Genomic DNA, 22,444 nt, shown 5'->3' on the forward strand with positions numbered 1-22,444 from the left:
TCAGTGAAGTTTCTTGTTACGTAGGTGTGCCTCCTAACTTCTGTGCTAACCTCTACAGCCATGGTGACGGAGACGACGACAGATGGGTAACCGAGCGGGTAAGTCAAGCAGTGCGAAGTGCTAAGGAAGGAAGCAGGCAAGAAGGGGTGTGGACCTCACACAGAACGGCCGGGAACGGCTCGGCACAGATGGAACTGCTACCTGCAGGCCCGCGTCAGTGTCACGACGAGAAAGAGCCAGCAGAGGGGACGGCAGGAGCATGCTGGCCGCACAGACCGAGCACAAAGAAGTCGGTGTAGCTGGGAGAGAGGGAGCAAGGGCAGTGGCAGCGGAGTGGAGTGCGAGGAGCACACGGGCCCTGGAAGGCCGAAAGAGAGGAACTTTGGATTTTACTCAATGTGGGAAACCACTGGACGGTCTGAGATGAGGGAGGAGAAGGCAAGCTGAGGACAAAGCACAAGCTGACACCCCACAATGCCCCCCACACCCGGGTGGAACATGTGTGACATTCCTCAGGCACTCCTGGCTGCCCTAAAGCTGAAAGGAAAAAAACCAAACGGTTAATTCATAGAGAGGACAGTCCTGCAAGAAAGGACGCTCCCTTGGTTTACAAATGTCTTAGTGAGTCACAAAAATAAGCATCCTTGGGGCGCCTGGGTGGCTCCGTTGGTTAAGCAGCTGCCTTCGGCTCAGTCATGATTCTAGGGTCCTGATCGAGTCCCCCAGCAGGCTGTCTGCTCAGTGGGGAACCCGTTTCCCCCTCTCTCTCTGCCTGCCGCTCTGCCTACTTGTGATCTCTGTCAAATAAATAAAATCAGAAAGAAAGAAGGAAGGAAAAAAGGAAGGAAAGGGGGCGTTCTTGGGGCACCTGGGGGGCTCAGTCGGTGAGGTGTGGCTTCAGCTCAGGTCCTGAGGCTCAGGGTCCCGGGATCAAGCCTGAGATCGGGCTCCCTGCTCAGCCGGGAGTCTTGCTTCTCCCTCTCCCTCTGCCTGCCTCTCCCCTTGCTTGTGGTCACTCTCTGTCAAATAAATAAACTAATCTTACAAAGAGAAAAGAGCATTTTTAAGAACTCAACTTCCAGAAGAAGTTTCCCAACTGTCTTATTGTTAACGTCTTGCTACCGGGGAAACCCTGAACCAGAGGAAGCGAGGCCCCCAGTATCCTGCAGGTCCTCCCTCGTCCATCAAAGTCCTTCTGGAAACCTCCATCTTCTTCCCTCCCCGGCTCCCGAGCGTATCATGAGCCCCGTCAGCACGCTGGGGCAGCAGGCCTTTCTGTTCTCGGGTCCTGTCCCCCTGCTTTAATAAAGCCGCCGTTCTGCCCCAAAGAGGTCTCAAGGCTCCCTTCTCGGTGGTCGGCTTGGGACCTCACCCCAGCGAACCTCACCTACATGCAACACGACCTCGAGGGAGTGACACGGCCTGTCGCTGCGGGGAGACCGGGAGGAGCCGCAGCCGCCATCGGTGAGGTGTGTCCCCCAAGACAAGCTTAGGTCCAGACGCCGGTACCGTTCAGTGTAGCCTCCCTTGAAGGCAGGGTCTTCGCAGACGACCAGGCTAGGGCAAGCATCGCGCGCGGGCCTGGCGTCCTCCTAGGAGGAACGTGCCGGCTCCCCGGGGCGGCTCACGGGCAGGCTGCCCCCTGAGCACCCAGGCAGGGACGCCAGGGACTCCGCCGCGAGGCGAGGGGCGCCCCGGACAGACGGCCACTAGCGGCAGCGCGAGCCCGGACCTGCGGCCTCCAGGGCCGTGAGACACGCTCCTCCGCACCGCACCGGCCGGCCGCGCTCAGCCCGGGGTCGCCCCCGCAAGGCGGGCCCTCGGGAGGAGGCAGGCGGGAGGAGGGCGCCCCCGGTTTCCGACCTGAGCGGCCGGGACGGCGGCGGCCCGGCTCCCGGGGGCAGGGGGCGGCAGCCGGCGGGACAGTCCAGCTCGCGAGTCCGGGGGCGGAGGCGGCCCAGGGCGGAATGGGCCGCGCAAACGTGGGGTTCCAAGGCGTCCGCCGGCTGCCCGAGGGCACCGTGCTGGTCAGCGGGGCAGCCTCCCGACCCGTGCGCTAAGACGGCCCCGGCCCCAAACACGAAGGATGAAAAGACCCCAAACACCAAGTCCTAAGACGCATCTCCGTGCCGGAACCCGCTTTCCGGCCGAACTCCAGGTCCGGAGCTGGGGCCCTCCTGGGTTGGGCACTGAGCTTGTCAATCATCAGGGACCGTATACGACTGGTGGAGGCCAGTCTTGGCGGGCGGTGAGGCCGGATGTAGAGGGTCGACTTCCGGCGACGGCGCGTGGGCCGTCGGGAGCCGGAAGTCCGCCGCAAGCTCTGGTTCCGGCGGCGGCGCGGGGGCCGCCGGGAGCCCGGAAGTCCGGGGATGGCTGTGGGTCCCGTCTGGGCCGCTGCCGGGGCCTGCCGCCGAGGTAAGATCGATACCGGCCTCGCGGGCATGGCCCTTCCCGCGGGGGCCGGGGCTCTGCTCGCCGGCGCGGCCGCTGTCGCGCTGCTCTCGGCCGCGCTCGTGCTCTACGAGCTGTCGCCGGACGCAGGTACCCGACCGCGGGCGCTCGGCGGGACGGAGGCGCCGTGGAAGGCCGGGCGCGCGCGGGGCCCGGGGCCGCGGGGTGTCGTGCCGGGGACCGAGGAGGGTTTGGCGGGCAGCCCGCAACGCAGCCGCCCGCGCGGAGGGAAGGGCCTGTCAGCGCCGGTACCGCGGGGCAGGGGCACGGCTGGGCGCCCCCGGCGACCCCCGAGGACCCCGCCGCGGCCTTGGCTGTGAAACCCGGCGGGCTGTGGGGAAGGCATGGAGGCGCGTCGGGAGCGCCCGCGGCCCTCGTGAGGGGCCTTCCCCGCGGTGGCCCCGCGGTGGCCCGGGGTGTGTGCGCGGGAAGTACAGCGGCGCGCGCCGGGCGGCGGAGGCGCGGGCGGGAAGGGGGTCCCAGGCGAGCGCTCGCCCCTCCGTGCGGGGCTGGGCCGAGAAGCGGTGCGCGGCCGCGGCTGCCCGGCCGGTGACGAGCCGGGACGGGGGCGTTCCCGCAGGCTGTGGTGTGGGGTGCGCTGCGGGCCTGTGTGCGCTGGTGCGGGGCGGGGACCGCTGGGGGGGGTCCCAGACGCCCCTTCTTTCTCTGCTTTAGTGACACACGGCGGCGCTCTAGTTCCCGTGCGGGGGGCCGTGCGGGGCTTCGACGTCCCGCAGCTCCTGCCCCTCCCTCACGGCGGCAGAGGGGCCTCCGGGCCCAGATTGTTCCGAGACGTTGACGGGCGGCCCTTCGTCTTGAATTTTCCCCTGTGGTCAGCGGGTCTCCTGGCCTTCGTTCCGGTGTTGCTATGAGGCTGATCTGCTGAACTTTCACCCAGGACAGGCGCGTTCTGGCGCCCTGACTTCCGTCCTAGCTTTAGGGCATCTCAGATGCTGTAGGGGTTGCCGTCGGGCCCTGCAGACGGGCTGGCTCCCCGTAGGTTAGAGCGCGGTCATCCCTCGGGGTGGCTGGTCAGGAATCCTAGGAGACCGCGCAGGCTGAAGAAATCCGCTCAGCTCTCCCAGCTGCCGGCGCCACTTCCGTAAGACAAACCGGAGTCAGACGGGTTTGACCTGTTCTTCCAGACTCCGAATCCCCTGAACACGACCAAGTTACCGAATGGAATGAATTTCAGGTGCCTCTGGTGAAGGCATCTTCACCCCGGAGACAGGATGTTTCTGTGGACAGGTCCCAGGAGCATTATGAGGAGCCCAGAACGCCCCTTGCCTGATTGTTTTTTTTGGAATCCACTTTTACAGTTTCTAGACTTGACTTTATTTTTAAAGATTTTATATATTTATTTGGCAGGCAGAGACACAGTGAGAGAGGGAACACAAGTAGAGGGAGTGGGAGAGGGAGAAGCAGGCCCCCGACTGAGCAGAGAGCCTGATTCGGGGCTCGATCCCAGGACCCTGAGATCATGACCCGAGCCGAAGGCAGACACCCAACAACTGAGCCCCCAGGCATCCCAGTTTCTGTACTTTAGAAAGCAACTGTATGTCGTGATGGGAATTTGAAGGAGCAACCATCCTGACATTCTCCTACTGACCGGTTGTGTTGTTACACAGGACGGGTTCAAGCTGGGATCACATGTGTTTGCAGGGCCGCAGGGGTCTTCAGCAGTCAGTACTGGCTCACCGGCTCTGACGGCACAGCTCTGGTTCCCTTCCTGCGGCTCCCATGGCGTGCATGGTGTGAGCGCTCTGGGAATGGGGGTGTGGGCAGGCACCCAGGAGGTGGCGTGAACTAGGGGGAGGAGGAGAAGGCTGGGCTGCTCTGGTAGCTCGCTGCCTCTGGGCAGGACTGTGGACGTGCCAGCAGACGTTGGAAGCAGAGGGATCAGCCGGCTGTTGCCACCACTGAGCACGCCCAGTTGTGCCTTTTCTTGGCCAAAGGTTTACAGGGATTCTATTTTTTTTTTTTGTTTTTTAAAGATTCTATTAATTTATTTGACAGGCAGAGATCACAAGTAGGCAGAGAGACAGGCAGAGAGAGAGGAGGAAGCAGGCTTCCCGCTGAGCAGAGAGCCTGATGCAGGACTCGATCCCGGGACCCTGAGATCATGACCTGAGCCAAAGGCAGAGGCTTGACCCACTGGGCCACCCAGGTGCCCCCCAGTAGGGATTCGGTTTTGAGTTTTAGTCTTGTGTTGGTTTGGGAGGTGGAAAGTGTTGGGGTGGACTCCTAGTAATTAACATTCTCACATGTGGGGGTCTCAGCAGCTGGCACATCTGCTGAGGAGGCCATTACAGCTACTCATTAAAGAAAATTACTTAAATAAAATTACTGGATAAGAAGTGAAACCGTAAGAGTGTTAGTAAACATAAAGCGGTGTGTCTTACGGGGCTGTGGGGCCGGCAGCTTGCCTTCCCGGGAGCTGCAACACCGCCTGGGTTTTCTGTGCTGCTGGGATAACTAGAACGAAGTGACTGTTGGCTTCCTTTCGTGAGTGTTGTGTAGCTCTGCACAGACCCTTTAATTCTAGGGAAAACACGTGCTTTATTATTTCAGACCTCGAGTACACAGCATGCTACAGAATGTGGCATTTCCCTCACAGCTGAGCTGGGTTAAATACCAAGGCAGATATGCGGGAAGCTTTTCTAGAAAGGCAATTAAGATCTAGCTGTTTATAAACAATTCGTAATCGTCTTTCTGTTTTAAGATGCTACTCTGAACCCAGTGTAAGCTGTGTTCTCTATTTAGAACACCATTTCTGGGTTGTTGAATGAGTATCTAAGGGCGTGTCCGAGACGTGACTGGATGGTTGGGAGTAGGACTAGGGCAGCGGAAGGGGGCGAACGAGAGGTTTGCTTTTCCAGTCTCTTGGATAAGCTTAGTGGAAGATTGACGTGTGGGATGTGTGTAGTTTCTTAGGTCGTGATGCATTAAAACGCTTTCTGAAAGATTAACTGGACTTCAGAAATGTCCGGTACGTTTCAAAAACAAAGTTGGTACGTCCAGCTAGTGTTAGTGCTGTGTCGTAATTTCTAAGGGTCATTTGCTTACAGAAATAAAACAGTGGGGGCGCCTGGGTGGCTCAGTGGGTCAAGCCTCTGCCTTCGGCTCAGGTCGTGATCTCAGGGTCCTGGGATCGAGCCCGGCATTGGGCTCTCTGCTCAGCAGGGAGTCTGCTTCTCACACCCCCTCTGCTGCTTCTGCTTATTTGTGATCTCTGTCAAATAAAAAAAAAAAAAATCCAAAAATAATGAAACCGTTGGATAAAAATCTATAGCATTCGTGTTCAGTCGACTTTGGGGTGTTTTGGTTAGTAGGCTGTCTTATTTCAGTCTCTTTGCTATGCATGCTGATATTTTTCTGAATGATTTCGTTTTCATGTGTTTCAGTTTTACAAAGAGCATTTTCACTGCATAAAGCACATTCAATAAAGGATATGGAAAATACGTTGCAGTTGGTGAGAAACATTATACCTCCTCTGACTTCCCAGAAGCACAAAGGCCAAGATGGAAGAATAGGCATCATTGGGGGCTGCCAAGAGTAAGTGACTCGGAAGATGGTCGCCGTTACGCAGTCTCTGTTGTCTGGCTTTCTGCCCGCGTGTCAGTCCGTTGTCCGTCTGTCCGTCTGGCTGGACCCCAGCAGTCATTTGTCGGTGTAGTCTGATGTTCTGACCCCGGTTTTTTCCAGGGATGAACTTTGTGCCTGCGTAGGAGAGGACAGTGAGGGCCCTGCATGAGCTGTCGCTGGCACGTGGCTGTGGAGCTGCGCCCGTGGTGGGGCTGGGGCCGGGTTTTCTTGTCTTACACGTTCCCGTATTGACCAGGCTGCGTACCACGAACACGTGCTTCTTTGTAATCTGGAGAAGATTAGTACTTGTTTGGTTTACTTTGTCATTTTGAAGATGTTCTTGGAAGTCACTAAGGAAATTTGACAGATCCTAGCCTGTTTTCAAGGCTTGCTTTCTAGTTCTGTGGATTTTGCTGCTGTGTTGTTTGCACGTAAAATTTTATAACCTGTCCTTGTTCATAAATGATACCTTTGCCTTTGACTTAAATCTGACCTTGGTTACCGTTTCTGCCCCTGCTTACTCTCTGTTCGTATCGATGTGCTGTCTCTGCCTGGCTGTGTATTTTCAGTGGTTTATCATGTAGTTAGGTGTTTTATAAATAATATGTAGCTTGATTTGTTTCCTGACCCCGTGTGACCGACCGTACCTGCTCTGACAAGGCGGTCTGCTTGTTCACTTTAGTCTACCTGAGGCACTTTCTAAGGCTTGTTACGTTTTCTCTTCATTTTACATTATGTGTCCATTTTTTCCTTATTTTTGCTAGGTTTTTCCTTTTATTAATTTGGAAATTCTCTTACGGTTTCACATTGAGCTAGGGGTTGTCTTTTCTAACTACCATGATGAATCATACATGCCACTCGGGAGAGAGTTAACGCTGACAAAGAACTCCTTGGGAATTCCTAGCGCAACCCCTAGTACTGCACGGAACTTTGTGCACTGCTGCCGGTTTCCTGCCTGGCCCAGTGGTCTGCTCTTGGGGTGGGAGTCCTTGGCCTCTTCTGGCGTTTTCTTTGACAGGGGACCCTGTGGAGTACTTGCACACCGGCTGTGCCTTGCTGTGGTGGGTGGGCTGTGTTGTGCCTTGCCTGAGCTGGGGAGTCTCAGCGTGATCTTTTTGGTAAACTGTGCGTGTGATCACATTGTACTCTAGTCTGTATTTTGCACCACAAAAAAGAAGATTGTCTTAATTCGTATCTTGTTCTTGCTTGGATGTTTGTGAGATTTTCTTTCGAAGTCTTCAGTTTCCTCCGAATGTGTCCCGGTATATCTTCTTTCACTAACCTGATTTGAGACTTGGCGAGCCCTTACGTCTGTAGACGTGGTCCCTTTGGATGAGGGAAATGCTCCTCTATTACTGGCTCTCGTTTCTCCTCTGTTTCTTTCTCCTGCTGCATTTTGGACTCTTGGATCATTAGCTCTTAGGTGCTTTTCTTCCTTTAGGTCCCCAGTTAAAGGCCGCCTCTTCCAGCTTCTGGGATGGAGGCCAGCATGCGGCCTCCACCAGGCCCGTGGGCCCTTGAGAGAGTTAAGGGGGCAGGGGTCTTATTTCTCACGTCCCCTCCCTCTCCTGCCTTGTATTTTGGGATGTTTACATGGGAAGAACTGGCTGTGAGGTTTTCTTTTTCAGATAAGTCTGTAGGGTAGCATGCTAGGGGTAATTATGTAACTTAAGAAATGTCCATTAGCTTTAGGAACTAACCTTTAAAGTAGGATCGTTTTTACTCCGGTTATAAAGGTATAATCTGCTTGTAAAAATTCAAACACCACAGAAATGTGGGAAGTGAAGACTTCATAGTACCCGTGTAGTAATACAGCATGGGCACATTATTAGCCTTCCAGACTCTTCTGTGTATGTAACTATTTTTTACAAAACTGGGACCGTGTTATCACTTCTGTGCGGGTCTTAGCCTGTCAGTGTCCGGTGCTGGAGTTGGAGCTGCCCCCGTGGTTCTTGCTGTGATCACAGACAGGATGCCCTGAAGTAACAGCTATCAGGAAACTCTGGAAAAATAAAGATGTGTTACCTACAAGGTCTGAAAGTGACACAGCACTGGGCCCACACAGCGAGGCTGTGGGTGGACAGAGCAGGTGGGCGGGTGAGGGGCGAGGGTGTCAAGGTTCACTCATTAGTGGGGAATATATAGCATGAACGCGGGGATTAAAATCACCAAAAGAGAGAATACGAGTGGTCCAAGGGGTCAGTTATGAAATCAACCAAGATCTTTGAAACAAACTAGCCTTGGTGGGCGGGGGTGGCCTGGCTCTCTGCCTAGTCCTGGGCTGGTGGAGCGTCTGAGGCGGCGGTGCTCCGTGGACGCCTTCGCACTCACAGCTTACATTGGATACTTGTTTTCCAAAACAGAAAGCAGGCGTCAGGGCTCTGCATTCTCTCTGCTTGCTGTTTGGTGGTGTGACCTCCTTTTCATTTCATGGGGTGTCCTGGCATCAGTCATTCCCTGTTGCTTCTTAGAGACCGATTCTTGGTGAGTGGTGTTCCTTGTAAAGACGGGCTGCAAGTTATTTACTGTCCCTGTTGATAGGCGACCGGGTCGCCTCTGTTCTTTTCCCCAAATGAGCAGCCTGGCTGTGGACATCTCTGTATGGTTCCAACTGTGTGTGCATCCGGTTAGCTCCCGGGGATCGATTCCCAGAATTGATACTGGAGCCGCGCAGACATCTTAAATGTTGCCGCACTTGCTGATCGCAACCCCCCCCCCCCCGCCGCCTGAGGCCGTGTTAAAAATAAGGGCATTCCGGGGTGGGGTGGAAGCCAGGGGGAGAGGTGTGTGGGTCTCGGGGCCTGGCTGGGTGTTGCTGTCTCGGCGCCGTCGGTGAGCTCTCACGGCCGCCTCCAGGCTGAGCCCAGTGCTGGGAGCGCCGGCGGTCCTGAGGCGGCAGAGGTCTGACGTGACAGCCACCTGGTGTCTTCGTCCATTGCCTTCGTCGGTTGAGCGGCGCGCAGGTCGGGATCTCAGGCCTCGTGGGGCTCCCGTGCTACGAGGTGCTGGGCCCTGTGCTCTGATCCCCGTCTTTATAGCCTCCCACTAAACTGCTGTGCCGGCGGCCTTCCCGGAGGATGCTGACTGTCCGCTCTGCCTTTTCAGGTACACTGGAGCGCCCTACTTCGCTGCCATCTCAGCTCTCAAAGTGGTAGGTCTGCTTATAGCTTCTCACTCTCGTCAGCCGTTGGATTCCTTATTACTGTATTTAAAGACTTCATTGATTTGAGAGAGCGAGTGTGTGAGAGAGACAGACCACGAAAGGGGGTGGGGGGCTAAGAGGGAGAAGCAGGCTCCCCGCGGAGCAGCGAGCCGAGGCCGGGCTGTGCCCAGGACCTTGGGATCCTGACCTGAGCCAAAGGCAGACGCTTAACCATCTGAATCACCCAGGCATCCCCGGAATTTTTTTTTTTTAAGATTTCATTTATTAGGGAAAGAGTATGAGCAGGGGAAGGGCAGAGGGAGAGGCAGGCTCCCCGCTGAGCAGGGAGTACGACAAGGGGCTCCATCCCAGGACCCTGGGATCCTGACCCGAGCTGAAGGCGGCCGCTTAACCCACTGAGATGCCCCAGAACTGGAATTTGTTTGACCGAAGTTTTACTAGAACTGTCTTTGACCACCATGATCCTAGAACGCCGCTTCAGTCCTCATGAAGGCAGTCGGCGTCTGTGCGACTTGGCGGTTTCCCAGGTCTTCGATCAAGTCCTGGTGGCCCAGTTGGCACAGTTGCCATGGTCTCGGGTGACCTGCCTGTTGGGTTGGCAGCAAAAGTCTGCTTGCTTTCCAGCCCTTTTTTAAGCTTCCTTCCTCATCTGAGCCGCCTGGCCATGGAGTAAGGGCCCTGGGCAGCTGTGGTGAGGCCGCCTCCCCGTCTGTTGCGTGCACCCCGCTCTGAGTCCGCCTCTCGTCCTCATTCCTCAGGGCGCAGATCTGTCCCACGTGTTCTGCACTCGGGAGGCCGCGCTGGTGATCAAGTCGTACAGCCCGGAGCTGATCGTTCACCCGGTTCTGTGAGTGTGGCCGCTCGGGGGTGCTCACTCGCAGCCCTGCTCCTCGCCCACGGGGCCTTCTCGTGGCGCTAAGGGCCTCCGTGGAGCGGCTGCCGTACTGGGGGGTGGAAGGTGGGTGCTGTCAGAGGAGAGGAGAAAGCAGTAAGGAGCCCACGATCTGTGGCCAGGAGAGTAGCCGCTGTGCTTATAAGGTGTGGGATGAGGTCTGGGCCCCCAGGGCGCACCAGAAATGGCCACAGCTTCCTAGGAGAGGTCTGGGCCTTGCCTGCGGCCGTGCTGCCCACAACAGTCATGAGGGGCCTGTCGGGCAGGCGTGGGGCCTTCCCGCATTCAGCAGACGCTTCCGCTGCCCTGGGGACAGCATTGAACCAAGCAGACAAAACATCTCCCATGCAGCCCCCTTTCTAGGGCGGCCCTGTGCTCTAGAGCTTTCTGCAGTGGGGAAAGTGTTCTTGGTGCTGTCCAGACCTGTGGCTGCTGAGCACCTGACATGGGGCCGGCGGGACTCAGAAGCTGTTTTCTCATAAACCGAGTTAAAACAGCCGCATGGGGCTGGTGGCTGCCGTATCGGGCCGCACATCTCCGGAGATGGACGCGCAAGAGAACAGGGTGTTAGAGGGTGGTGAGGACTACATGGCGGGCAGGCAGGGGAGAGGAAAGGCCGGCCGTGCGGGCAGCACGTGGGCCACGTGTCACGTGTGCATGCTCGTGGCCCATGTGTGTTTCTCACGGGGTGATGGTGGGCAGGGGCCCAGAGTGTGTCACTCAGGTAGGGACCTGCATACCTGGGGTAGGACTGGCGTCCCAGGTCAAGCCAAGGGCCTCAGGATCGGTTGGGGGACTGGAGAGGTTCAAGGCCAAGCTGTGCAGTCATGGGGGTCATCCTCTGGGTTTTGGCTTTCACGTAAGTGAAGAGGAGGGGGGAGGAGGCTGCTAGAGCCTTGCATTGGGAGGGGGGGTGACAGGATCCAGTGTGCATTTTAAAGATTTTATTTATTTATTTGTCGGAGAGAGAGAGAGATCACAAGTAGGCCAAGAGGCAGGCAGAGGCAGAGGGAGAAGCAGGCTCCCTGCCAAGCCAGGAGCCCGATGTGGGACTCGATCCCAGGACGCTGGGATCATGACCTGAGCTGAAGGCAGCTGCTTAACCAGCTCAGCCACCCAGGCGTCCCCCAGTGTGCATTTTAAAAGCCTTACCTGGATGCTGTTGAGAATGCGCTTTTGGGGCCCAGGGTGGACACAGCAGTTGCCAGAGGAGGGGGTTGGGAGCGTCCTAGTGAGGGTAAGTGATGGGGCAGGAGAGGGGGCCCATTTGGAAGTGCAGCCCCAGGTTCCGCTGACAGGTGGGGTATCGGGTAGAAGGAAAAGACGAGAGTCATGGAGGCCACTCTGGGTTGGTCCGAGCTGTTGTGACTCCACAAGGGGGGTGGTCTGGGGGGCAGGTGTGCTGGGGCGGCTGCGGAGCTGGCTTTGGATGTGTTTGCAGCTGCCTGTGGCACATCCAAGCGGCATGGCTGTGAGGTGCGGGACGAGGGGGGGGCTCCGCAGCAGTGCGTGTCAGCGGGGCAGCCCGGCGCCCCACAGCTGGGAGCCGAGCGGGGGCAGGAGCGGGGAGGAGGGGTGTCGTGGAGAACTCTTGGCAGTCTTCTGGAAGGGCCCGTGTCTCTGCGGTCCGACGCGGAGGCTGAGCGCGGGTGCTTGGATCCCGCGGTGGGCTTGCTGGGGGCAGAGCCTTACAAGGTGGGTTCTAACAGTCAGAGGACGAGATGAGCGAGCAGGTGGCGTGGCGAAGCGACACGGTCGCGTACAGCCGTCGGTTCCTGTTCCAAGTGACAGGGTCCCCCGGTGCCCCTGTGAGTGCATAAAGTATGCCTGTGTGGTGGAAACAAAGCAGTTCAGTCTGGAAGGCAAAGACTGTCTCGGTGTGGCTTCATTTAGATGCTGAAAGCTGGATTCCTGCATCTGGGTATCAAAGGATGAGCTCATCTACAGAGATGATGGGGACATGTAGGGGGCTGGATGCAGACTGGGGTCCTGGCCTGGGTCCTGCAACAGGAGAAGGAACCAGGGAAATGCAGAAAAATGTGTAGTCTCCCTAGTAAGGTTGGCCAGTGAGTGCAAGTTGTACTAAACTGCTCCGGCCTCGTCCTCTCGCCGCAGTGACAGCCCCAGCGCCGTTCACGACGTGGAGCAGTGGCTGCCGCGGCTGCACGCCCTGGTCGTGGGGCCCGGCCTGGGTCGGGATGATACGCTTCTTGAAAATGTTAAGGTAAGTGTAGAAAATTATTATTATTGTTATTACTATTTTTAAGATTTCATTTATTTATTTGGCAGAGAGAGATGTCAAGCAGGGGCAGCAGCAGGCCAAGGGAGAGAGAGAAACAGGCTCCCCGCTGAGCAGGGAGCCCAATGTGGGGCTCGATCCCAGGACCCTGGGATCATGACCTGAGCTGAAGGCAGACGCTTCACTGCCTGAGCCACCCCGGCGCCCCAAGTGTTGAAAATTATTGAACGTGTCTGTCCTTGTAGACTCGGCGCGTGGAGCCTGAAAAGAAGCATTTTCTTGGAGTTTGCGATGTTTAGCGTTCGGGTTCCTCTTGTTGGACTAATTAAGATGGTTTGGGGCAGAGGACGCACTAAGCAGAGAGGAAAGAGCCTAAAACCGGCCGGGCCAGACGGAATGAGTGTCCTTGGGGCGTTAGCTTGTGCTACTGCCCCGGGGGCGTCCCCGGGACTGCCTGGTGCGCAGGGGCCTCGGCTCTGGAATGAAGAGCGGGTGACGGGCGCGGGGGGCTGGAGGCACAGCCGCTCAGCCTTCACAGAGAGCCGAGGGAACAGCGGTGTGAGGGAACCAGCAGTTCATTTGGGACGAATAGCCTGAGAGCCAGTCCCATCCGGTCGAGCGTGGCTCTCGGTGACGCGCCACCAACACCATGCCTCTGAGCGCTCCTGGTTCGGGGCCAGCACGGTGCACGGCACAAGCCAGGCAGCCTCGTGGGTCTCGACCACTTGCTGAAGAGTAGGAGCGGATCCTAGCTGAGGAGCGCGAGAGCCTTCGGTCCGTGTGAGGGGAGCGGACACCTGCGTGGGGCAGCCCGTGTGGAGGCTGCGGGTCTGCTGCGCACTCGCGCCGGGGATGGGGCGCTCCGCACAGGTGGCGGGCTGGGACGGTCTCTCCCCGAGGTGGTCTGTTTCCGGGAAGAGAGGCAGGTGACGGCTCCTGCCAGGCTGGGGATGACCCTCGGGATGATGGGCTTTGTGACCTTTTGTGACTTAGCCAGTAACCTCTGGCGCTGCTTAGTCACGACAGAGTGGCGCTCACGACACTCTCTGGCCTCTTTGTCCTCCCCCTCCCGCGCTCATCGAACTCGCTGCCCAAGTCATGGCGGCGGCTCTCGCGCACGTGCTCGGGACACGTCGCGTGCAGTTGGCGTAGACGGGCTGGCCGTCCGCGTGAGCAGCCTCGACGTTCCGGCAGCTGCGGCCTGCCAGAGCCGTTCGCGAGGCTGTCGGTGACCGCGCTGCGGCCCGAGTGCGTGTGTCCCGTACGTTCGTGTGTTGGGATCCTGACCCCAAGGTGAGGTGTCAGGATGGGAGGCTTCTGCGGGGGGGTGATTGGGTCGTGAGGGCGGGGAAGCCTCCTGGATGGGACTCAGGCCCTTGTAGCGGGGGCCCCAGAGCTCCCTCCCCCTCCCACCAGGTGAGGACCTGGCGACTGGTCTGTGACCCCTAGGGAATCTTCCGTGGCACCCATTATCTTGGACTTGAAGCTTCCAGAACCGTGAGTGGTGCATTCCTGTTGTTTCCAAGCCACCCAGCCTGTGGCATGTGTCACGGCGGTTCGAGCGGCCTCCGCGTGGTCTCACCGCCATTTGCCTCAGGAAGCCACTTGTCCAGGTGTCCCTGGAACAAAACGGCAACTGGAGAGGCTCCTGGTGTTGCCTGGTGAGCGGCAGGGCCCGCGCCTGTGCTGGCCCACCTGACCCCCGGGCGCGTCGGTCCCCTCCGAGGAGCTGCCGGGTGTCGGCGCCCCAGCATGCGTCCCTGGGTGCCCTGGGGTTGGCCACTTCGTCCCTCAGTGGAGGATTTCCCTTGCAGTGAGAAGTCACGATCTGTGATGGGACACGTAGAACTTATTTTTGAAACCGCAGTTTAAACGAGTGGGGAAATGTGCTTAGATTTTACCAGATGTGCTCAGAAAACGTGCTTGGGTTTTTCCTTATCAGTATTTTGCTTTCTTCGCACAAATACGCATGTGGGGGCCATACCTGGCGTGGGCTAGGCAGCCCGAGACGAGCTGTGCACTTCCTGACTGTGGGCTTCCTCCTCGTGGCCTACCGGGTACAGTCTGTGACTCGCACACTCACGCTGCGTGCGTCTGCCGCGCGCTGCTCATCGCTGCACTCCGTTCCCGCACAAGCCCGTCCGTGCTGGTGGCCCCCCATTTCACAGGGGAGGGAGCCCAGAGGCCATCTGATTCCCACTCCCCACCTCCTCCATAGCAGACACTTCCTAGATGTTCCTGGAATGAATTCATTGTCTGGTGCAATCCTGAAAACAGCCCTATTAGGTGGATTTCTCTCTTTATTCTCATCTTTTTTAAAAGATTTTATTTGACAGAATAAGCGGGGGGACTGGGGGAGAGAGAAGCAGGCTCCTAGTGGAGCAGGGAGTCAGAGGAGGGGCTCGGTCCCAGGACCCCAAGATCATGATCTGAGCCAAAGGCAGATGCTTAACTGACTGAGCCACCCAGCTGCCCCATTATCCTCCTTTTTCTGATGAAGAAATTGAATCTTGGAGAAATTAACTTAGGCCCCTGAGGTGGCCAAGTTCTTAGTTTCAGGTTTAGTTAAGTTGATGCATTTAAAGCGCCCAGTTCCGTGGCTTCTAAGTACATTTGCAGTTGCGCAGCCACTCCCATGACCAGTTCTAGAACATTCTCATCATCCCAAAAGAAACCCCACATCTATTAGCAGCTGCTCTCTTTTCCTCTCAAGCTCCCCAGCTCCTGGCAGCCTCTCCTCCACCGATTCCAGATCCTCCGGGGCAGCGGGGTCTTAGAGTACGCGGCGCTCGGGCCCAGCTGCGTTCACTCGGCAGCATCGCGGTGCGGGTCGGCGCTCTGCTCTCTCCCTGCGGTTAGGTACCTGGTGTGGACCGACCGCACACTGTTTCTCCGTCGCGTGCCGGCCGATGGGGTGGCCTCCGCTCTGGGCTGTTGCCAGCAGCGCCCTCTCAAGCTTCATGTGCGGACTTTTGTGATAACCCGGCTTCACATTTGGAGGAAATCCTGCTTGCCGCGCTTTTTTTTTTTTAAAGCACGAGTTTTTAATTCTGCTTAAGTCCTGTATTTTCTTCCAAAAGCTTTATTGTTTTAGCTTTTACACATAGGTCTGTGGTCCATTTTGAGTAAATTTTTACGCGTGGTGAAAGGAGCGGCTAATCCGTTGCCGCACCGCTCTGCTCGCGTCTGGGCCTCCCTGTGGAAGGTCTGGACGGAAATGCAGGGTGTACTTCGGGGCTGTGGTCAGTTTACGGATTTGTGTGGCCGTGCTTGAGCTGGGACGCGCAGTCCTGATGGCGGTGGCTGTGGGATCGCGCCAGCCTTGTTCATTTCAAGAGCATTTCGGCTGCTGCGCGTCCTGTGTTTCCACAGGCGTTTGGGGCTCAGCAGAGGCGGTGGGGAACGTGCTCGTGTAGCGGGCTGGGGCGCAGGCAGCCGCTGAGCGGTGCCCAGTCTCACGCGGTACGCGCTGGTTTGAGCGGGAGTCTCCGGACCCAGGACGCGGGCTCTGTGAGCTCCCCTTGGCGCTTTTTGTGCTCCTTGGTAGCTCGCTCTTAAAAGGTACGTCCTGGAGGCTTTTCCCTGATAGAAGTGTGGACATGTTCCTCGTTACATTTAATAGCTACATCATGATACACTGTATTTAACTGGCTCACGTCGGTGGTTTGCAGCTCTTTCTTAATGTTAGTGATGTCTCAGACACTCCCGCACATTGGGCTGTTTGTCCTTGAAGACAGATGTCTAGGAGCTGCATGGCCGTGCTGTGGGCTGCTGCAGCTCCGTCTCACGCTAAAGGGCTGCCCTTGCCGGGGGCCGCCCTTGCTCCCCTGCTGCCCCCCGGGGGCCACGTCCCACGTGGAGAGCTCCTGGTCGGACCACCCAGCCTTGTCTGATGTGTGGGTGTGTGGCTCCTTCCCTCCTTTGCCATGCACCCGTAGGGGAGGTTGCTCACTAGGTGGTGGGTGGAGCCGTGGCGAGGCCCTCGGTGGTCTCCCTGTGGCTGCCGGTTACACACGGCCAGCTCCCTTGCCAGGAACTGGGTAGATCTTGAGTTGTTATTTCTCATCCTCTTACAAATTCAGAGGATTATCTGAGGGATGTGAGTGGATTAGGCCTTTGCCTTCGGCTCAGCTCATGATCCTACGGTTCTGGGTTCAAGTCACCTGTCCTGAGAGCCTGCTTCTCCCTCTGCCTGCTTGTGCACGCTCTCTCACTTTCTTTTTCTCTGACAAATAAAATCTTAAAAAAAAAAAAAGTATTAATTGGGCCATGATCCTCATTTTATAGGCAGGCAAGCAGAGTTTCAGAGAAGTGAAGAGACTTCGCTCGTTCACACAACTCTGAGTCTTTTGGTCTCTGAGCCCGTGTCTTTCAGTCCCAGCAGCTTCCCCGGGACCCGGAGCTGTGTCCTGGTGACGTCCTAGTGATGTCCCAGACGCTCGGCCGCTACCTGCAGACTCCTTTCCCTTGGAGTCCGAGTCAAAGCTGTCTCACAAAGAGTCAGCACTTCTTGGAGATAAGGACTTGTGGCCGTCATAGCGGCCGTCCCTTGCCTGGTATTTACTTGCTGGTTCCTCTCCTGTTCTCCTCGGGGGTCAGAAGGTGCTTGCTAGGGAGTTCATGCCGTTGGCGGTGGAAGTGAGGGACGCTCCGCCAGACATGATAGTCACAGCAGAACACCGCAGCCAGGGGCTTAAATAGCAGACCTCGTTGTCCTCCCAGTCCTGGAGGGCGTCCCCGAGCGAAGTGTCAGCAGGTTTGGTTTTTTCTGAGGGCTCTGTCCTTGGCTGGTAGACGTCCAGCTGCCCGCCTGCTGTGTCCTCACCCGGTTGTCGCCGTGTCTGTGTGCTGGTCTCCTCCTCCAGTGAGGACACCAGGCATCCTGGGGGTGGGGGGGCTCTTGCTTCGTTCTTCTCCATGTTTTCTACCCTCAGGTGTGTGTTTCAGGGGAGATGGTGGTTACGTGCTGTTGCGATGTATCATCTCGTTGCAAAATACTGGTTCATAGTGAGCGACCGTGTGTATGGTGATCACAGATAGATACATAATGCAGTCAAAAACCTCTGGGGTTTTATTTTATTATTATTTAATCTCTGAGATTTTTAGTGTAACTTTTTCGGAGAGGTGATTCACTTTCATTGTCATGGTCACTTATTTTAAAACACAGAGTGTTAGAAAAAATGCATATAAACTCATGATTTGGAAGAATTCTGAAGACTTTGGGTTTTTCTTCTGGGAGCCCTGGGGATGAGTGTCGGTGGGAACTTGGAGCCTCTAGCTTGGGGTCTGCCTCCATGGGCTCGCCTGGCCCAGCGCTGCGGATTGGGCTTCCCACAGACTCCTGTTTCCAGAGTTCCCAGAGCCCCTGCCTTACGGGGGCTGCTCTCTGCTCCTCTGGGTCTTCTGCATCCTGTCTGCACTTCCGTTTTCTGTGTGTTGTAGTTCATCAGCGAACTGCTTGCTCGGGTGTCTTGGTCGATGTTGCTCAGCATCTCGTTCTTTCCTTGCAGGGCATCTTGGAGGCATCCAAGGCCAGGGACATCCCCGTTGTCATCGATGCAGTGAGTGTGACTCTCCTCTCCTGCCCCTCCTCCCAGCCAGGCCCCTGAGGCTGTGCCCTACGTCCCTATCCTTGCCTGCAGGACGGGCTGTGGCTGATCGCTCGGCACCCGGCCCTCATCCAGGGCTACCAGAAGGCCGTTCTCACTCCCAACCACGTGGAATTCGGCAGACTCTCTGAAGCCGTGGTGAGTGCTCACCACCCAGAAGATGGGGCGCAGGCCCTGCCCGTCCTGAGGCGGGTACGGGATGGCTTGGTGCTTCTGGCCCCCCGCCCCTGCGGGACAGACTTCGGATGGCCAGCGAGTCGGGGCATGTCCCCACATGTGACAGTGCCCTTCTCTCTTGGTGGTGCATGGAATGATGGGGCGTCTTCTCACTAGTACGTCTGTGACGGGCTGAGAGGCGGGGTGGGGCTCTAGGCAGTGCCCTCGGTCTCTGTCCCACGGTGCTTCGCCCGTGAAGCGGGGCTGCTGAGAGCGTCGTTGCATAGGCTTGAGGACAAAACCAGATGACAGACGTAAACCCCGCAGTTCTCTCGAAGGAAGCGTCCCACAGATGCTAGTGCCTGGTTATTCACAGTTGTCCCCTCTGCAGACCCGGGAGGTTCCAGCCGCAGCAGGGGGAGGGCCCTGAGCGGTGTTTGTGCATCTCCCCGGGACGTGCTGGCTGGTTACCCTGGGCCTCCTTCCCCTTAGTGGACGGGTCGTCCCCCTCCACGTGTGGGGCCAGAGCTCCGGGAGGAGGGGGTGTGTGTGTAGCGTGGGGAGGTCCTAGGGATCAGGGTGGATGGGCAGGACATACCCCTGACGGTGGGCTCCTTCCACGTGTCCGACAACGGCCTGGTCTGTGCTGTCCCACCGTGTAGCTGCGAGACCCCGCGGACGGCAGCGATCATCGCGAAGCTGTGCGAAGACTCAGCCGGGCCTTGGGGAATGTGACCGTGGTCCAGAAAGGGGAGCGGGACGTGATCTCCGACGGCGAACAGGGTGGGTAGCTGTGTTCACGCACGTCGCTCCGTGCGGCAGTGCTGCGTGACAGCCCCTGGAAAACCAGTCACGGCCCATGCCGTCCCTGATGTCACCCGTGTTCCACACACGGGCTCCCCATGAGGTTGGTTTTACTTTTCACCATCTTGCAAAGGGCAGGGACACGCTGTGTGTTGATCCTTGTTGACACCTGGAGCAGCGGCTGGTTCTGGGGGGATCCGTGGGAAGCTGAGCAGTGGGGCTGCGGCCCTGCTAGCAGGTGGCACCCCGGGGCCCGGCCCGCTCAGCTGCGGTGTTAGAGGCGGCGCCTGGATGTTTCAACCGCTTTCCCTCCTGTCCTGAGGAGGGCTGGGTAGTGGGGGAACGCCAGGAGCTGGTGCCCGGGGGGCGGGGGTCCCAGGTGCCGGATGTTGCGGTCTGCCCCTCATTCTCTCCCTCGGGCCAGCAGGCTGCCAGTGCAAGAAGCGGGGGAGCTGGGGGGTGTCTGAGATGCACCGCCAGGGACAGTGAGGGGTGGAGCCCCCCGCGCCCCGCACACGGGCCCTCCCCTCCCGTGGTCTGACCGGGAGGCAGGGAGCGCACCGTTGTTGGAACAGCACGGGGTTTAGGGCTACTGACCAGAGAGCGGGAGGAAGCAGGACACGCCAAGGGAGTGTTTTCTGAGGGACCCAGAAATCTCTGGGGTTCTTGTTGCTGGGAGGCACCCTAGACCCTGACACTTCCTGAGGATGTGACCACCTTCTGAGGCAGCTGCTGATCACACTGTGTAAATGGATCAGCGGCCGGGGGTGGGGACGCTAGCGTGCCGTGCACTTCTGAGGGTGGCGCGTGTCCCCGAGGGGGTCTAGTGGGCTGAGCAACCCGGGTACCTGCCTGCTTCTCCCCCATCCTCTCCAGCAGACTCGGGCCTGCTCACCGCCCACGCCGCACACGTGCTTCTGGGCCGGCCTGGGTCTGCTCTCTTGTCCACCAGGCTGCCAGGTTGAGAACATTCGGGAAGAACTACTGCGGGTCGGGATGGTGCCTCGGGCACAGGAGAGCTCGTCCCGACGGCCGTGTCGTCCCCCTCCCCCAGTGCTCGAGTGCGTGCAGGAGGGCAGCGGCCGCAGGTGCGGTGGCCAGGGAGACCTGCTGTCGGGCGCCCTGGGTGTCCTGGTGCACTGGGCGCTGCGTGCCGGGCCTGAGAAGACGAACGGGTATGTGACTCCTTCGCTGGTCCTCCCGAGAGTTCCACCGCATGAGCTGTGTAAGCAACCTGTAGGTTTAACGCGGAGCCGCGTGAAACGTCAGTGTCCCGTGGAAGCGATACGGGGCAGGGTGGTCCCAGGGTGGTCACCTGGGCCGCTCTTGCTCCATGTGAAGTCGGGGCCCTGCCCTGTGCCTCAGTGCCAGCAGCTCGGGGCAGCCGGGTCAGCTTGAGACCCTATTCTGGGGATGCGATGTGTACCCTTTGTACGGCAAAACAGTGGAGGAGAAATCCGCGGGGCAGGGGTGAGCTGGCTTTGACCCCGTCCCGAAAGATGGGAGTTACCTCTAGGAGACAGAACTCGGGGATCCAGGCTGGGCCGCGTCTGTGGTCGGAGCTGTGAGGGCAGGTAGGGCCCAGTCCTCCACAGGCCCCGTCCTCCACACGCATCACGGGGCAGCGGTGGCCACGTGTGCTGGGGCAGGGTGTCCCCCCGCCCCCCCGCCAGCTGTGAAGCCTTGCGAGGCCACGGGGCGGTGGCACAGCGGGAGGCAGGGAGCACCTGCCTGGGTGTGTCCACGTGGAAACAACTCTAGGGGCATCTGGGGACGGTGGCTGGAACCCACATGCTCGGATCTTCCAAGTCCTCCCGGCACTGAGGGTCACAGTGAAGCGCGACCAGTGTGGGTCCAGTTTTCCTCAGGGGCAACCGCGCTGCCCTGTTCTCCAGCCGCAGGGATATCCGCTTCCTGGTCGCGAGGCCGCCTTCTGCCTCCCAGGCACAGCAGACTTGAAGTGGGCTGTTTGGGGTCCCAGGAAATGGGGGGAAGCTGGAGTGTGCAGCGTGTGCTGACGGCCGTCCCTCTCCAGGTCCAGCCCTCTCCTCCTGGCCGCCATGGGCGCGTGCTCGCTCACGAGGCAGTGCAGCCGGCAGGCCTTCCAGAAGCACGGCCGCTCCACCACCACCACCGACATGATCGCGGAGGTCGGGCCCGCCTTCCGCAGCCTCTTTGAAACCTAAGCGGAGGCCCCAGGAAGCGAGCGGCCCACGGACAGGGAGGCTGTTTGTCACAGGAAGCCACGTCCTGTGTCCCAGCCCTCGGGTGTCAGACCGCGTGGTCCAGGGGTGGATTTTTGGCTGCATGCGCAGCTGGCGAGGTGACACGAGACCAAGAATCCCTGAACTCCCCCGAGCTGCTCGCCAGGAGCCGAGCCGCTGAGCTCTGCGTGTGCTCCAGGAGCGCAGGCCCGCCCTACCCACGTGCCGTGCGTCCACGCGACGACATCCCCGCGGTGGGTGCCCTCACGGGTCCCGTCGATCCTGTTCAGTACCTGTGAGAGTGCTGTTGAGGTGGCGGTCCCCAAGCACTGTGGCCCTGGTGGTCGTGCTCACGTGCGCTGCTCAAACACTGATCGGGTTGGAATTGTCTGGGCAGAAGTCGTCCGCATCGACTGTGCTTAATGGGAGTGTTTCCTAACAACCAGTGACCGGTTTCTGGAGGACACAGGACACTGAGCCCCGAGCATGAGGGCAGGGCTCTGCCTGCTCCTCCTCCGTGTGCGCTCGAGTCTGCGGGCAGCTGTCCCTGGGGGACCCTTGGGATGTGGCCCAGCCGTGTGCTCTCTCGGGGAGGCAGGACAAAGCTGGACACTCGGAGGGCGTGGCCACACACGGGCCAGTACTGGTCCCGGGAGGCCCCAGGTGGGGGGACTGAACATGGTCATCGGAAGTGGATGTGTCCTCAGGAGCAGAATCTGTGAAGGAAGCGCGCTCTGCGAGGTGCCTTGTGAGCCTCTGGCTGGCTTCTGGATGGTGCTTTGGGCACGCAGTTTTCTCTGCGGCTCCCCGTGGGCTTGGGTCCTGCGCACGTGAGTACTTCCGTAGGCTTCTCCGTGCTTTCTGCCAGGACGGGACCCGTGTGGATCCTTTGTTCCTCCTGACGGACGCTCTGGGATTCAGTTCCCTCGCCCCAGACCGATTCTGCTTTAAACCAGATTCTTAAAAAACGTGCACCGCTCCTCACACGTCGCTGGGGAACGTCACCGTGCTTCCTTCTGGGCAGTTACATCGAAATCCTGGTAGCTATTAAAAGGCAAATTTGGTTTATCTCAACATCGAGTCTTGTATTGTTTTCTGACAGAGCTCATGTCCACGTTCCAGCTTTCCTGGGCGAGGACACGAGGGGGACACACGTGGGAAAGCTCGGCACTTCACGGTTTTCACCTGCGCCTCCGCCTCCCCACCTTGCGAACGTGCAGTGCTCTTTGTTCCACAGAAGGTCAAGTGCACACGTCACGGAACTGTTTTTGGTTTTGCTCTGAGTTAAGTACAAATCTCTTGTTCCAGTGCGAGTGAGGAGTACATCCAAGGGCCAGC

General features: G+C 58.5%; 1 protein-coding gene across 5 annotated transcripts; it reads left to right on the forward strand.

Annotated features, from left to right (window-relative positions):
- The first annotated feature begins 2,346 nt into the window (after positions 1–2,346).
- Positions 2,347–22,180, forward strand: NAXD (NAD(P)HX dehydratase). Of its 5 annotated transcripts, none has more exons than XM_044250104.1 (10): positions 2,347–2,418; positions 5,859–6,009; positions 9,145–9,190; positions 9,961–10,049; positions 12,210–12,318; positions 17,844–17,894; positions 17,976–18,080; positions 18,761–18,881; positions 19,957–20,077; positions 20,938–22,180. In XM_044250104.1, the coding sequence occupies exons 1-10, from the start codon at positions 2,373–2,375 to the stop codon at positions 21,086–21,088; spliced, it is 990 nt and encodes a 329-aa protein (XP_044106039.1). In that variant the 5' UTR covers positions 2,347–2,372; the 3' UTR covers positions 21,089–22,180. The 5 variants fall into 5 exon arrangements, with proteins under 5 accessions (XP_044106039.1, XP_044106036.1, XP_044106037.1 ...); XM_044250102.1 differs by lacking the exon at positions 2,347–2,418 and adding an exon at positions 2,425–2,544 and having other exon boundaries at positions 19,957–20,127; XM_044250103.1 differs by lacking the exon at positions 2,347–2,418 and adding an exon at positions 2,425–2,544.
- Positions 22,181–22,444: the final 264 nt, after the last annotated feature.

This window comes from Neovison vison, chromosome 5 (genome assembly GCF_020171115.1).
Source record: "Neovison vison isolate M4711 chromosome 5, ASM_NN_V1, whole genome shotgun sequence".
Taxonomy (NCBI): Eukaryota; Metazoa; Chordata; class Mammalia; order Carnivora; family Mustelidae; genus Neogale; species Neogale vison.